This window comes from Uloborus diversus, chromosome 7 (genome assembly GCF_026930045.1).
Source record: "Uloborus diversus isolate 005 chromosome 7, Udiv.v.3.1, whole genome shotgun sequence".
NCBI classification, from domain to species: Eukaryota; Metazoa; Arthropoda; class Arachnida; order Araneae; family Uloboridae; genus Uloborus; species Uloborus diversus.
The window spans coordinates 40,226,658-40,242,088 of NC_072737.1; the positions used below are offsets into that span (position 1 = coordinate 40,226,658).

At 33.1% G+C, this 15,431-nt stretch overlaps 1 protein-coding gene across 1 annotated transcript in view; it reads right to left on the bottom strand.

Annotated features, from left to right (window-relative positions):
* LOC129225902 (protein numb-like) overlaps positions 1-15,431 on the bottom strand; it is a 57,320-nt gene that overhangs the window by 7,981 nt on the left and 33,908 nt on the right. The window contains 7 exon segments of the mRNA XM_054860434.1: positions 2,211-2,357; positions 3,275-3,431; positions 3,433-3,509; positions 7,308-7,494; positions 9,589-9,729; positions 10,041-10,118; positions 14,939-15,010. Of these exon segments, the coding sequence (XP_054716409.1) occupies positions 2,211-2,357; positions 3,275-3,431; positions 3,433-3,509; positions 7,308-7,494; positions 9,589-9,729; positions 10,041-10,118; positions 14,939-15,010 (859 nt within the window).

Sequence of the window (15,431 nt, forward strand, 5' to 3'; positions counted from 1 at the left end):
TCAAAGCTGAGTTCTGAATGCTTCAGCTTTGAATTTTTTTCTGGGAAGGGGACACGGAACCCCAAGATGGTCTACAGTCTAAAGGTTCGCTTTTACAACTCCAGTTTCGGAATTTCGCCTAAAGAGATTCCCCCCCTCCCCTCTTGAGATTGCCAACGACATCCTGAAAGTTTTAAGACTTCAATTGCAAACACCTTTCGGGAGAGGATCCCAAATTCCCTTTCTCTTAAGAAATTTAAGTGCAGCCTTAAATAGTTTTTAATACATCAGCTACAAAACATTTTCAGGTTAGAACACCAAAACCATCTCTCATCAATTCGCTAAATATTGCCTAAATTACTATTTTTAAGACTCCAGTTTCTGATTTTTTTTAAATTTCTCCTTCCCCACTTTTACATCATTAAGGATAGTCTAAACATTTTTGACTTTTAAATTTTAAAGAGTTTGCAGAGGAAAAATCCCAAACCACTCCTAACTTCAAAAATGACTTTGAATTCAGTTTTTCGATATTTTATTATGGAGCCCTTGAGTAGCCTCCCGCCTCCTCTTAGAATATCCAAGATATTAACGTTTTAGGACCTCAGTATCCTGGGTTAATTTGAGGACTTTTCCTCTTTGCAAGAGCAGCGTTTTTTTTTAAATTCGTGATGCCGTTAGTTTTTCTCGTTTCCTTTTCTCTTCCCCCACCCCCTCCTTCCATATTTCCATTCTAGCGAGTGTTAAATTGAAAGACATTGGAATTTAGTAATTCCTCAAGTCTTAGAATATTTTACCAGCAACATGTCAAACATTCAGGAACAGTTGCTCATTGGTGTTTCAAACCAGCTTGAAATCCCTACCCCCCCCCCCCCCCCCCGATTCTTTTCAAAATTCCCATTTTCATTAAAATCTTTGAAGTCCCTGATAGTTCCCGTTTTGCCTGTGTGGTATGTGGACCCCCTTTGCTGTGGCATAAACATTTCATCCCGTCAGCAATCACTCTCAATCGGTGATTCAGATTTAACTCTTAAGACATTTTTTGCAAAAAAAAAAACCCACAAATGAAAAAACGAAAGGATGATCAAGAGAAAAGGCTAAATTTTCAAATAGAGACGATAAATCAGGGAGAATAGTGAGCAACTCCGCGGTCTGCAATGCAGTGAGTTGGAACTAACAAAGCGACCTAAAGCAAGTCAAACGGCGCAAGTCTAAAGCCACTCCTCCAAAAGCACGTTGCAAACAAAACAAAAACAAGCCCATGGCGGAAAATCGAGAGAATGTCGATGGAAATTCGTGGTTACGGAACGGTACAGTAATTAAAGCATATTTTCCAAATACTCAATTTTTCTTTTTTAAGTAACTTTTTAAAACTGCAGGAAAGTCATCGAAGTTCTTTCCGTCCCGACCTCCGTCTCGGAAATTTTGTCCAAGACGGAAATCCGTCCTGAGACGGAAGGTCTTGCACCCATGTTGGTGTCCTTCTTTAGGGCTGTTTCCGTGGACACTTTCAACCCCAGAAAAAACCTGCTTTTCACCATTCCAGTTATTTGCGGGGTATATGTGGATTTTTTCTCCTCTTGCTTGCTTCTGGAGTGAAAGCGGAGTTTTGTCTACTTGCTGGGTGTAGCCGCTAAGGATGCTAGCTAAAAACTGCTTTCTCTGGTACAATGAAAAACCTCAATTTACATGGAAACGAGGAATTTTGCAATCTTTTTCGCAGAGCTGGGGCGGGGATTAACAGGGTCCAAAAGAGTGTTGTGAACGCAGCTTTTGTGACCACCGCAACGGAAAGGGTTTAAGCCCCCAAAAGATTCTTGAAGGCACTTGGCGATGAGCCTGTTTAGCCAAGTATAAGTTTATAAGGTGATTATTTATTGGGTTACAACCAGGGGTGAATTGGTGCCGGGACGCACAGGAATGGCGTTTCGGCACTGCTATTGAGAAATACAAATTTCCTTTTAACATGAAACTGATTATGATTCTTGGTTCAATATTTGCTCATATTGGAATTTCCGTTCTGGAAAATTTTCTAATTCACCCTGTTAGACTAATATTATCACCCCATGCAACATAAATACTATCCACCCCCCTATACTCTTTTTTTTTTAATTTTTGTAGAGAGCCAGCCCTACAATGCAACCAGGTTTGCTTAGGCCTAACCATCATAGACCACTATTTGAATGCAAACAACTTTAAGCTTGTAAAAATAAGAAAAAATTTCTGCCATTTACCTTCATTTTTCTGAGAAGAAACTTCCGCGTCAAAAGGATCACCACTATGATTGCTTAAAAATGAAAGCCCTTGGGATAGCTGCTGGCACATGGTACTGATAGTGTCTTGCCTTTCAATCAATGGTGAAGATTCAGGTATTGGAGTGACTAAATAAGAAAGAAAGCGATTCCAAGTCAAATGAAAGTCAATAATAGTACCTTTACCAATGCAAACTTATAGTACCCAGCATTCAAAATTTAAGCATAGCTTAAAATTTTTGGACAAACATACATTAAAATCAATTTAATGGTATTTTCAAGGTCACTTTTGTAATGTATTCCTTATATATGTAATTATCCTTATACAAAATTTTATTTAGAGTGGAGATGCACCGAATACTATATTTTGCTGAAAAACGAATACTGAATGTTCGGTTAAAATTCTAACAGAATATTTGGTTAATTTTTTTAAACTTTAATGTAGGTACTTTTCTTTTGTGCCAATATTAAATAGAAAATGTTCATCTATTTTGTTTCTTTTATGTAATGTAAATAATCTGATATAAATGAATAACAAATCATTCCTAAGGCTAAAGCAAATTAATATAGTAAATGGCTAATTTGGTTAGTTTATCAGCAATTCTAAACAACTTTAATTTATTTATTGCTTGACCTATGATTTGATAACTGAGAATATATATATTTAATCATGACAACATATTATAAATAAACAATCTTGGATTTATAAAAACCCAAATGTGCTTAAAATATTAGGAAAATTTATTTAAATGATTTTCTGCTATTTTGTCACCTTAGTAACTGAACAATTGATAGTAGAAATCTATGATTTTAAATCTGAGTGTTTTCTCTAAAATTAAATGTGACATTATTAAATGTACTACATTATTACTCATTTATTGTATAAAAAATGAGTTTCCAACTGTCAAATATATAAATTTGTTTACTTTAATAATAAAGTTTTCAGTCAAACCACATATTTGATTTGCCTGCCAAATACGCCAAATATTCAGTGCATCTCTAATGCAGAGCTTTGCACAGGAAGATGCACTGGAGAGGATTCTCACCTGACATCCCATTCTGGTGAGTCAACATGTCAGAAGATCCAACAGACATAGAACGTTGCCTTTCTTGAGTCGACGGCAAATCGGATAGCCTCAGGGAGAGTTGTCTTTTGAACGGGGAGGCCTGATTTAGAGATGTAAACCCTCTAAAAGAGTTTTGCCCTTTGCAGCATAGTAGGAGGAGCATGTGGTCTTTCAATAGCATAAGGGTTGTGTACTTGTTTGGAGGGAGGAGGATCTAAAAAGAATGCAAGAAATATGAGCACATTTGTAAAGAAAATTATCAATATTAATATTCAGAATACCAGCAAAAAATAGCAGTATTGGTAGCAGCTAATCAATAAATTTCAACTCCCTCTCTCTCTCATATTGGCCTTTGAAAGTGTCTATCATGTTCTTTGGGAGCAAAAATGGATTTATCTTCACCATAGATTATTATTAAACTGTTGTTAAAGAGCAAAAAAAAAAAAACAGTGAAAATTGGCCAATATATCTTTACATTAACAAAACACAAACTCTACATTTGTACATCTAGGGTGAGCTTGGAAATTAGTGGACTGATTTCGTTGAAATTTTCAGTTTGTCTAGGTTACTGCAGAGAAGATTAAAATACAGTGAAAGCTGTGTAAGTTGAACACTCGCGGTGCAGTACTTTGGCGGTCAACTTAGACAGGTATTCAACTTATAAAGGACGGTAATGGTTTTTTTTTTTGTCATTTCTTGCACCATGTATTCATTTTTTGAGGAATTCACCCTTACTCTTTCTGTTCAGCTCCACTTTCATTGGTTAACATTACTGAAAGTGAAACAATAATTAAAAATACTAATCAAATACTTTTGTTATTTTTCCCTTGTTTTTAACTATACAGGGTTCATACTCTATTTGGATGAAAAAATTCCAAGACCTTTTCATGACTTCAATGAAAATTTTCATGACCTCGTTACACGAAGAGAATAACACTATTTAATCTCAAACCTGGTAATATTTGGAAATGAGCATTAGCAAAACGTCTATATGAATTCCACAGCCTCATTGAAGCACTTACTCGTAATGGAAAAAATATAAGTGCACACTTAAAAAAACTAAAATATTCTTATTCGTACATGAAATACACCGCCAGCTCAGTCACTTCCAGCCGAGGACTGCAATTTGTGCTTATTAGCACTCATCAGCCCGGCATAGGAGTGACTGAGCTGGAGGTAGAAAACCTCTTAAGGAAGACAAGAGTGCCAAACAAACTGGTAGCTAATACAGAATTAGTACTGACCAGACGAGTGACCGAAACAATGGTTTGGTTCAACTCGAATTTTGAGGGCAAAGGCTCGGGAAAGAATTTTGAGGGGAAAGAATTTTGAGGGCAAGGGACTCGAATTTTGAGGGCAAAATATTCAGTAAGTTACCGCCCTATAGCCAGGGCTAAGGCAGAAATACATGAAATCATGTATTTCTGCCTTAGCCCTGGCTATAGGGCAGTAACTTACTGAATATTCTTATTTGTCTTCACCATATAAATTTAAGTAAAGTAAAAATGCAGTGAAGCGAATATAATGATGCTTAAATGTCTGATATATTTTTTTAAAAACAGGCAGAATGGTATTGAATGGGACAAAGGTTGAATGAGTCATCACTAAGTTTCAATAAATTTGCTTCAAAAGTTACCTTTTAGTGTCAACAGTGCCTTTAATCATCCACGTAACTTGAAAGTATTTTGGTTCTTTGAAATAAAGTCACATAGTTTAGTTCTTTATGTTTCTAAACCAAATCTTTTTTGAAAAAAACCATTCAGTAATGATTCAAAAGTATATTTATTTTGTTTACAAATTTGCATATTTTCAAATGCATATAAATTAATAGGTTCAGAAATTCCAGAACACGTTTAATTACCGACATTGAACGTAGCAGTGGGTCGCATGGATTAGTTTTGCGTGCCGTATGTTGGGCACTACTGTTTTAGAGCATTAGAATTCCTCTTTTTCTGTATTCTATCGCCTGACTTAAGATCTTTATTTTCTAAAACATTCAACAAATTAAGATAAACTCTGATAAATTTAATAATAAAGTCCTTACGAGTGATGGAATTGAACTCGCATGCAACTGAATTGCTTTTTTTTTTTTTTTTTTGAGTGGGCGTGGCAAAACTGAGAACGTGAAATTTTGTTACTACAGAATATGAAACATAAGAAGTGTTGAAAATTACAGAAAATTCGAAATAAGTGATGTCCAGGCCGTAAAATCACATCGCAAAAAAATGCCAAGCGGCTGCGACAGAAGTGGATGCAATGAGATTTCAAAATTCAGATTTGATTTTTGGATCGTTCAATTTTCCACTTTTAATAGCTTTTATGTGCTATACTGTTAAATCACTCAAGATTTCTAATGCTCTTTTAGCTACTGTTCTTTTCTCTTTGTCCAGGACATTTTTCCATGACTTGAAATAAATTTCCATGACTTTCAATGAAAGTTTCAATTTTTCATGACTTTTCCAGGTCTGAAATTCTGTTATTTTTTTTCCATGACTTTCCAGGATTTCCATGACCCGTACGAACCCTGACTATATTAGACACAGTAGTTTCAGAAATTCCATATATGCCAGCTAATTTTCTCTGGCTTTCTCCATTTTCAAATACTTTTAATATTTCATACTTTTTATTAATCTCAAGTTTCACTAACTTTCTTTTTGAAACCTTTTTATGTAAAATTTGTAGCACAAAGAGCAACAAGCTTGACTCTCCCAGTTCATAAAGGCAAAATTAAAATGTCCTATCTCTTAATCCCTTGCACCAGAAACATGTAACTTTACTCATTACTCATTAGCAGGCCCAGATCTGCGTACCTGCAGTGCGAGGGGCCCGCGTCCTTAAAGGGGCTAACAGCACTAAAAATTGATGAAAAAATAGAAAAAAAAAACTAGCACTAAGGCTTATCACTTTTCAAATAGACACTGCTGGCCACTAGGGAGAGGCCCTACATATTTTGTTGCCAAGGGGCCCAAAATGTATAGATCTGGGCCTGCTCTTTTTAGCACAATTCCTGTGTTGCCACAACGTATTTCAACTGAAAGAAAAGACTTTGAACTTTTCTACCGGCACCTATTTTCATTGAACAGAGTACAAAACGCTATCTCAAATAGAACAACAAATGAAAAACAAGTTTGGAGAATAAAGAGCAGCATAAACTTTATACTGCTGTTTAGTTAGTAAAATGCTAATATGTCATCAAAGCATTAAAAACATTCTTTAAAAGCTATCAAAAAAAAAAAAATATTATTATTATTATTATTATTATAAATAAATAATAAATAAAATAATATGCTGAAGAAAGTATAAAAAAATAAACCAAGTGGTCAACTTACAAAAGAGTTTTCTACAATACTCCAGAACAAATTTGGCATACATTAGTGGTCAAGATAGACAGGTGGTCAAGTTACAGAGGTTTTCCGTCATTATATGAGATAGGGCTAATTCCATTCCTCACAAAAGTGGTCAACATAGACAGGTGGTCAACTTTACAGGTTTTACTGTATTTTTTTTTTTTTTAATTCGATGAATGATACCTTTTTTTTTAAAATCTAAATGTAATTTTTTGACCCAAAAATGGATCATTTCGATTTTGGTTTCATTCAAAAGAGCAGCAAAATCTGTTGGACCTGGCATCATTTCTAATTACAATGAAACATTTGTTAATACACAGCAGACAATGAAGATAACAGTAAAACACAAGAAACTACACTTTAGAAGCAAACACAAGCTAGACAAAATTAAATTGCTGTCGCTCGCCTGCTGTCACCCTACCAAGTTATTAATCTGTAATCTCAGCAAAGGCATTTCTTGCCTCAAAACCGATGTGAGTTTCTTTCACTATTACAGTTGGGGCAAACCTAACCTGGCAATGTTGTGAAGGTTACTCGGATCTTAATCAAGGCATTATGAAACTGCCAGGTTAGGTTCGCCCCAACTATAGGCAGTTTTTTTTTTTTTTTTGGCACTTGCACCCCTTTGCTTCTAGATGTTTCAATTTTCTTTATAAAGCTCTTACCAGCAGCTTTGCAGTCTTGGGGGTCTTGCAGCCTTTCAGTTAATGAGCCTTGGCGGAATGAACCAGTGCGTGTAAATGTTGCATTGGTAGGATCGTAATTAACACTAACAGCTTCTTTGTCTCGTTTTTGTTTCCTTTCTAAACACACTGCAAATGCACATCCAACTGCATGGCTCAATCTTTCACCCTAGAAAACAATTCAAAAAATAAATAACAATGAAAAGTTCATGAAAAATCTTTTGAGAGCTTTACGCGTAATGTAAAATATATTTTTGCACTTAACATCTAAAGAAAATATCAAAACAATATTTTGTATTTAAACCAATAGCTTTTTAATTATACTTTTGTCATTTTACATTTTTCATTCTGATGTGGATGTCACAGTATTTTTTTTGTACACCTTTTAACTATAGATTTTTAAATAACTATGAAATGACTTCACTTAATGTCTCTAAAACATACATAATTGAAAACAATAATTTGTGCAAGACTACAGGAGAGAGTCAGAAGGAGTGGGCTTGTGCTTCGTTTATGCCAAAATAAAATTTGAAATACAGTCGATGCTCATTATAACGACCACACATTATAAAGACCGTCCCATTATAACGACCAGTGGTAGAAGTCCCAACTTTGTTCCTATAAACTCTATGTTAATTTGCTTTCGTTATAACGACCGTTCTGTATCGTCTAATCCAATACAGCGACCGAATCAGCGGACACTAATACTTGCGTTCTTTCCAATAAAACAAATTTGTAGCTTAAAATGACATTGATTATTGTTTACGGACATCTGCCTGAAGTTTTCTATGTCAAATCCAACTTTAAGAGGGCATGGGGGGAGGTTACCATTCACCACAGCTAGCACAGAAAAAATAATGGGTGGAAAAATCGAGAAAATTCCAGATTCCTAAGAAAAGGGAGTTGACAGATGTATTGGTAGTTTGGTGTTTGAATCGATAGTATTTTTAAAGATTTGGGGTTCTCGAGGGACTTTTAAATGTTTCTTTGGAAAGCAAGAGAAACAAAATTTATCACCTATATCTGAAACAGAAAATAATGTTTTGCAAAAATCATGTTTGCTAAAAAGGCAGACCTCTGTTTCTGGTTTTATCTTCAGAAATTATTGTGGTAGTAGTAGTAGCAGATATGAAAGTGTGCAACATTTTCCTCCCTATATTTTCTACTTTAAAACTTGTTTAATATTCTGTCATAATATTTTGCACACTACTTTTCTAAAAATTCCTATGATAAAAAACATTTGGGCATTTACTTGGGCATGCATGATGACGATGTACATTTTTTAAATTTATATCTCTTATAATGACCACTCGTTATAAAGACCTTTTTCTCTGGGACGGAGATGGTCATTATATCGAGCGTCGACTGTATTATCACGAGCTTGTTGTAGCAGTAAGAGCTGCTACATTTACAGGACAAGCTAAAAATAATATTCCACCTTATCTTTCAGCATAAATGCAGCACTGTTCTGTTCCTCCTGACTCTCCCCAATAAAAAAAAAACCCATAAAAAAAGTTTTCTCAAAAAAAAAAAAAAAAAAAAAGAAAACTGAAAAAAATATAATCATAGTAAAATAATCAAAAATATAAGCATAATGCAAAAAATTTAATAGTTTTGGTTATTATATTATGTGACCACACTTTAGTAAGAATTAATAATTAAGTAGGTCAAACAGCACAAATATCGGCACTAAAATGTACAAGTAGTGTTTCCACCAGATATTTTCAGAGAGTACAGCACTCCATCTTTGCAACATCCAACAAAATATGCCATTCATTTTACTGCTTCTAAAACAGTCTTTACTGATTTGCGTGAACATTTATTTGCCGGATTTTATCAAATTATCATATTTATTATCTAATATTCTATTAATTGTAATGCAATTCTGACATGTTAAATAAGGAGTCTGTATTCTAATTAAGATAATGTGGAGCAAAAGATACAAAGCAAACTTTTGTCATTATGCAACAGAGAAAGCATTATGCCCCATTTTGCATCTGGGGGAAACACTAACTGATAGTTTACCGAGTGTGTTACAAAGAATTGAAAGAAGCAATATTAAAGAATCTAATAGTAATGTAATTCTTAAATGTTAAATGAAGGGCCTGCATTCTAATTTAGATAATGTGGAGCAAAAGATACAAAACAAGCCTTTTGTTATTATGGAGCAGAGAAAGCATCCTGCTCCATTTTGCATCTGGAGGAAACACTAACTGATGGTTTGCCAAGTGTGTTTACAATGAATCAAAAGAAGCAATATTACGGAATCTTTTAGAGAAAGAAACCCATGGCACATCCATCTTCGAGTGGTTCCATCTCGACAGATGTAGGAGAATCCCCTTTCGTGATTTCGATCAGGTGCACAGAAGGAAACTTTTTCGATCGTTTGATCTACAAGAAGGCCCTAAAAAAAGAATCGAATGATTTAACATTTTTTCAGAATACAACATAAAAGGATGATTAAAAACTCAAAATCTAATCATTAATCTACATAATGACAACTTTAATTATGATTAAAATATTTTTTAATGACATTAAAGCTGTTTGACATCTGAATTTTATTATTATTATTTTTGCAATTTCTTTTGAAATAAAACTTAAGGATTTTAAACTATTTATTAGAAACAAAATAGAAAAATCAATTCTTCACAAACTCTTTTGCGGAAAGTTTTCCTCTCCAACTCAAAAGTTTAAAAATAGAAGAAAAACACTAACTTTTGTTTCGTCATCAACAACACGAAGCCCATCACCAGTGACATACAAGGTCCCTTTTATTATTCTTCGCCTAGAATTCTAAAAATAATAATAATAAACAAATTACTACACAGAGAAATATAATAAATAATTTTACTTGTGAAACATAATTTTATTACATTAAAATGCAATTGCTTGGAAATAACAGCAACACAATTGAAGGTACTTGTATACCTACAAAAATGTCACTGCTATAATCTTAACATCACTAATTAATTACATAATAAATGCTAAATTTGTGATGAGACCAATGTTTGTTAAACCTATTCATAGATATTTTGTTCCAAAATATAGCCTTCATCTCGTACATTTAAGAAATTTTTCTGACTATCAAGAAGATCGACTATGAGCATATTTCAAACAAGTTAGATAGGTTATTCTTCATCAATAGGCTAGACTTCTGAAAAGTTCAATCAGGATACCTTAACGCTTTACCCCAACCCTGTCCCTGGTGTTCAAGGGAACACTGCCGGGGGCTGGTAGAGGGCAGTAGCTGAAATTTTTCTTTTTTTGTATTTTTATCATCCATTAAATCTTAAGACTCATTGTACAAGCTTATTTGGTTTCCGCTGAAAAAAAGAAGCAAAAAAAAAAAAAAAAAACCCCCCGACTGATTCCAACAGTTCAAAAAGAAATTTCTGCGCATACTTCACCTGGCAACGACAGTACACAACCTTGACTGGTTTTTAGTGTTTAAGAGCAAGTAGCTTATGCTCAATGCTCTGAATAAATGGTTATTAATTGTGAACCTAAACAGGGATAATAACGAATGATTCAAGCATGTAAATTTAAACATTTCTTTCTCACATGAAAATATTTAAAAGTTACTTCAGTATAAAGAAATACTTTGATTGGAGAATAATAAAAATTTGAACAATATTTATATGCATTTTTCACAGGCTAGCACTCATTTTTAGAAAGTCCTTTTAGGTTTTAATCTTGTTGTAAAAAACTTCACAAGCAAATGCAATATTAATTTTACATGACATCAAGCCTTTAACCATAAATCCAATATCAAACTTGTCTGGAGAGCCTTTCGCAACACTTGGTCACGGTTGGCGAGACAATACGACAGGAAATGATGACAATATTATTTATTAGAAGACCATCACCCCTTTATAGTTTTCAGTTATACAGTATAGTGGAATAAATGACAAAGTAATTAGCTTAAATAATCCTTCATAGTTAATTGTTTTTTAGCCTTTTTTAGGCATCTATAATCTAATTGTAATTTGCACCGGGACACATAGTAAACCAGCTAGGACACCAGGATTTTGTCTGAAAACTGAGACATTGGGCAAACCTAGTAATTCAAAGCACAAAAACTGCAAGCTTTCGATGCTATTTTGCATTCACCAGAGAAGCCAACAAGTGTAACATATCTCCTAAATTATAATCTAGTTTTTTTTTTTTTTTTAATCTTGAATGTTTGCCAAAAAATGCAAACATTTTTATTTAAAAATATTCTTTGTTACAAATTTTCAATGTTTTCTTTCTTTAATTATTTAAAAACACAAAGATCTGTACCAACTATGAATCTTTAGAAATGATGCCAAATTTTACAAAGCTCTTTCTGAGAGAAATGCTACTGGTGCCCCACACAATATTTACAGATCATTTTAAGCAGTAGTAAAGTCCAATATTTGCTAACGTCAATAGCAAAATTTATGCAGTAAAATTTCATAAACTTTTAAGGTAGCACATAAATGTGCTAGATCAGGCAAATATTAAAATTGCATACAAATACAAAAATCTAGCATCTAGTTTGTGACTAGCAACTGTCTGTGGGCTCAGTTGAGGCTGGTCCTAGTCAATATATCAAACCTAGTGAAGATCAAGAGCCTGCTTAACGCTATTTACCCTATTATAACAGCTGTTTTTGGATAGCTATTTCCAAACTTCCAGATCATTGAACCATTTGAAAAGCTCAAAATAATGACTGCAACCCAGAACTTAAGATCATCCGCACCCTCCATTTTAATGGATTCCAATAACTGGATCATGTTCCCTTTTCATTTTCATTGTTCCAGACAAGACATATTAAGCATTTTAAGCCTGGACTCATAATCTAAATCTGAAAGTCTATTAATTATCATAGTAGCCTTTCTTTGAACTCTTTCCAATAAGCTAATATCTTTCTTAAGATAAAGAGACAAAACTGAACACCCTTCCACCTCTAAATAAGGTCTAGCCAACCTTTTGTATAAAGATAGGGATAAGTAAAAACTTCCCACAATTACACTAACATAACAAGAAGTTCTGTCTAGAACTAAATGAGCCTACTTTCCCGTATACCAATATCGACTTTCTAGTATCTGATCAGTATTCTCAAAATTAGCTAAAATCGTAAATTATTTCAAACATTTTTTTTTTTAAATTTCAAGCTGATTTCGAGAAATAAAGTATGCCTCGCTCATCTAAAGAAGTAGATACGTAAAATTTAAATAAAAGAACAAATAAAATAGTAGCACCTTTTAAACAAAGCAGCTAAATACATTTTTTCCCATCAAAAAAAATCTTCAACCGCTTTCAAAAAGGAAAAAAAAAAAGAATTCAAATTAAAATCTCATTAAAATAATCATATCAAAAAAAAAAAAAGTTTGTTTTTCCCCTGTTGCCAAAAAAAATTTTAAGAATGAATTAATGTACTTTCAAAAATAAATAAAAACAATAAAATGTCAACTTAAAGAAATAATTTTCATTGTCGAAAAAAAAAATCGTCTGCGCATATCTTTATGTAGAAACATAAACGACTCCGAATTTTTCCGCCAAAAAATGAATACATAAATTAAAACTTAAACTTGAAAATAAAATCAAAACATGTTTAAAACAATTATTTCACAGTTAAAACCATGGCTGTGGAGTTAGAGTCGGAGTCCATCTGATTTTGGGACAAAAGAGTTAAATTTGAGAGCCAAAAGTTTTAAATTCAAAGACTCGGAGCTGAAATCGGTCATTTCCCCAAAAAGTCTGCAAATCTGCCAATATTTGCAGAGACGGAGTAGGACTTATTATTTGATACAGGAGTTGGAGTCAGAGTCGAATATCCAAGAGTCGGAGTCAGTCATTTTTCCTCCGTGCATAAATTTTTGCCAAAGCTACGAAGTCGGATTCAAAGTCGGGAAATCGGAGTCCGAGTAATTTTCAGGCACAGGAGTTGGAGTCAGGAGTGCCAAAATGATCGGAGCCGGAGTCGGGAGTAGGTCTTCAAGAGCTATTTCCAACAAAGTTTGTTTGAAGTAAATCCGTCTTTAAGTTCGGAATCTATATTGACTTTCAGTTTCCCGGTAGGCACTAATGTTAAGGGATTTGAACTGTTCAAAATTGAATGAAAACTTGTTCAAATCAAAAATATATCTTCGATACATGTTTTTCATCAAAAGCTTTTCCCTATAAAGTTTGTTTGGAGCCACTTCACCTCTAAGTTCAAGATATATTTTTGATTTGAATTCTGCCGTAGGCGCTAATGTTAAGTTTTTTTGAACTGTTCAAAATTGAACGAAAAATTGTTCAAATCAAAAAATGACTTATGGGAATGAGATGTCCTCGCAAAGATCTTTCTAACAAAAAAAAATTTGTTCGAATGGGAATATTCATTCAAAAGTTATTAGGGGGGGACAGACAGACAGACCGACAGACATTTTTTCCCATCTCAATACCCCACTTTCCAATTTTTAATTTTTCAATATTTATCTAACTATTTGATTTATTTTTGAATTTTTTTTGTTTTTCGGGATATTTTTAAGATGCATTAAGCCTTCTTTCATGCTTTTTTCTTCTTTCTCTGACTTTTACTGGGAAAGTAGGCTAAAAAATAAAGCAAAGAAAAACTATTTAAAAAAATTAAAACAACTTTTGATAAACATTTTCTTAATCTTTATGTAATAGAAGTAACAATAAAAAATATTTCAAATGCAAGGATGCATATGAAGGAGTTATTATTTCAGAAAATAGTTAAACATACATACATAAACCAAAATGAAAAATACAATCAATATCATCAAAACTTTAAGTTCCTGTGGTTCCCAAATTTGTGAAGTGCACCTCCCTAGGGAGGCATAGTATTATTGTTAGTGAGCTAATGACAATAATAATCAGTTGGAAAATCATAATCGACAAAACATTATCGCTTCAAGCTATTGACCAAATTCCAATACATTTTCTTCAAGCTATTGACCAAATTCCAATACATTTTCTAATTTCCAAAAGTCCAAATTGAAATTTTTAAAAAAATTGATAGGGAAAGCGTAGAAATCAAAATTATTAATACATAATTAATTGGCCATTCTGCTTATTGGTTTATTCCTAATGCTGACCTCACCAAGCTCCTAGATTACCTCAAGTAAATTTTTATTTAGTTATTTGATCTTTTGAACTCATGTGTTCCAATAATTTTCAAGAAATATAAAACTTGTTTACATATTTCCAAAGTATTTAATGCTATAACCTTTATGTAACACAATTTGCTTATTTTTCATTCACATTTTGCTATTGATTGTAGACAAAGTAATGCTTTGGTTGTAGACAAAGTAATGAATGCTCTTTGTTTTGAAAAAGGTTTTGTGAGAGCATGAGTCAATTGTGCGAGCATATCAATCAAAACCCTTAATTTAGACAAAAGACATCTTTTGTCTTTTTTAGACATCTTAAGACAAAATTCTTAAGACTTTAAAACATGCAGTTATCCCTAACAAAAAAAAAAAAAAAACATAATTGATGCTTTACAAATTGCAACTACAAATATACTAAAAATGGATTTAAACAAAATCAAAAAATCAAACATGAGGATTGATAAAGTTTTGCAGATTTGCACTAAAATGAAAGCAATGTCATATATATAAAATTAACAAATTTCTTACCCTTAAAACTCTTAAAGCTTCTTCACACACTTGCATTCCTCTGGATTCAAATACTTCTACACAACCAAGGTACTAAAAGCAATTAAAAAAAACATTAAAATTTTCTTGCATCATGAGAAACAAATCTCATATAATAAATGCTATATCAAACAAGACAAATTTAAAGTTTTGAGTTCATATATATTTGACAGTTTAGGATTATACTGATAAATCTGTCAAAAATGTCAGTTAAGAGATTCTTTAAAAGTATTAATTTCAAAATACATAATTTAATTTCATTTGAAAATGCATTCAAATGTGAACAACTAGGACAAAATCGGGCATCAGGGGAATGGGGTTATTTTCCCTAGAACCCTTAGTTTTAAGTCATATTGGCAATGTCCAGGGCCGTGCTTAGGGGGTAGCAAACTGTGCGGACGCACAGGGCCGCTAAAATATTACAAGAGAATAAAATATTTCTGTGTGAAAAAATATCTTCTTTCTAATGGTACCA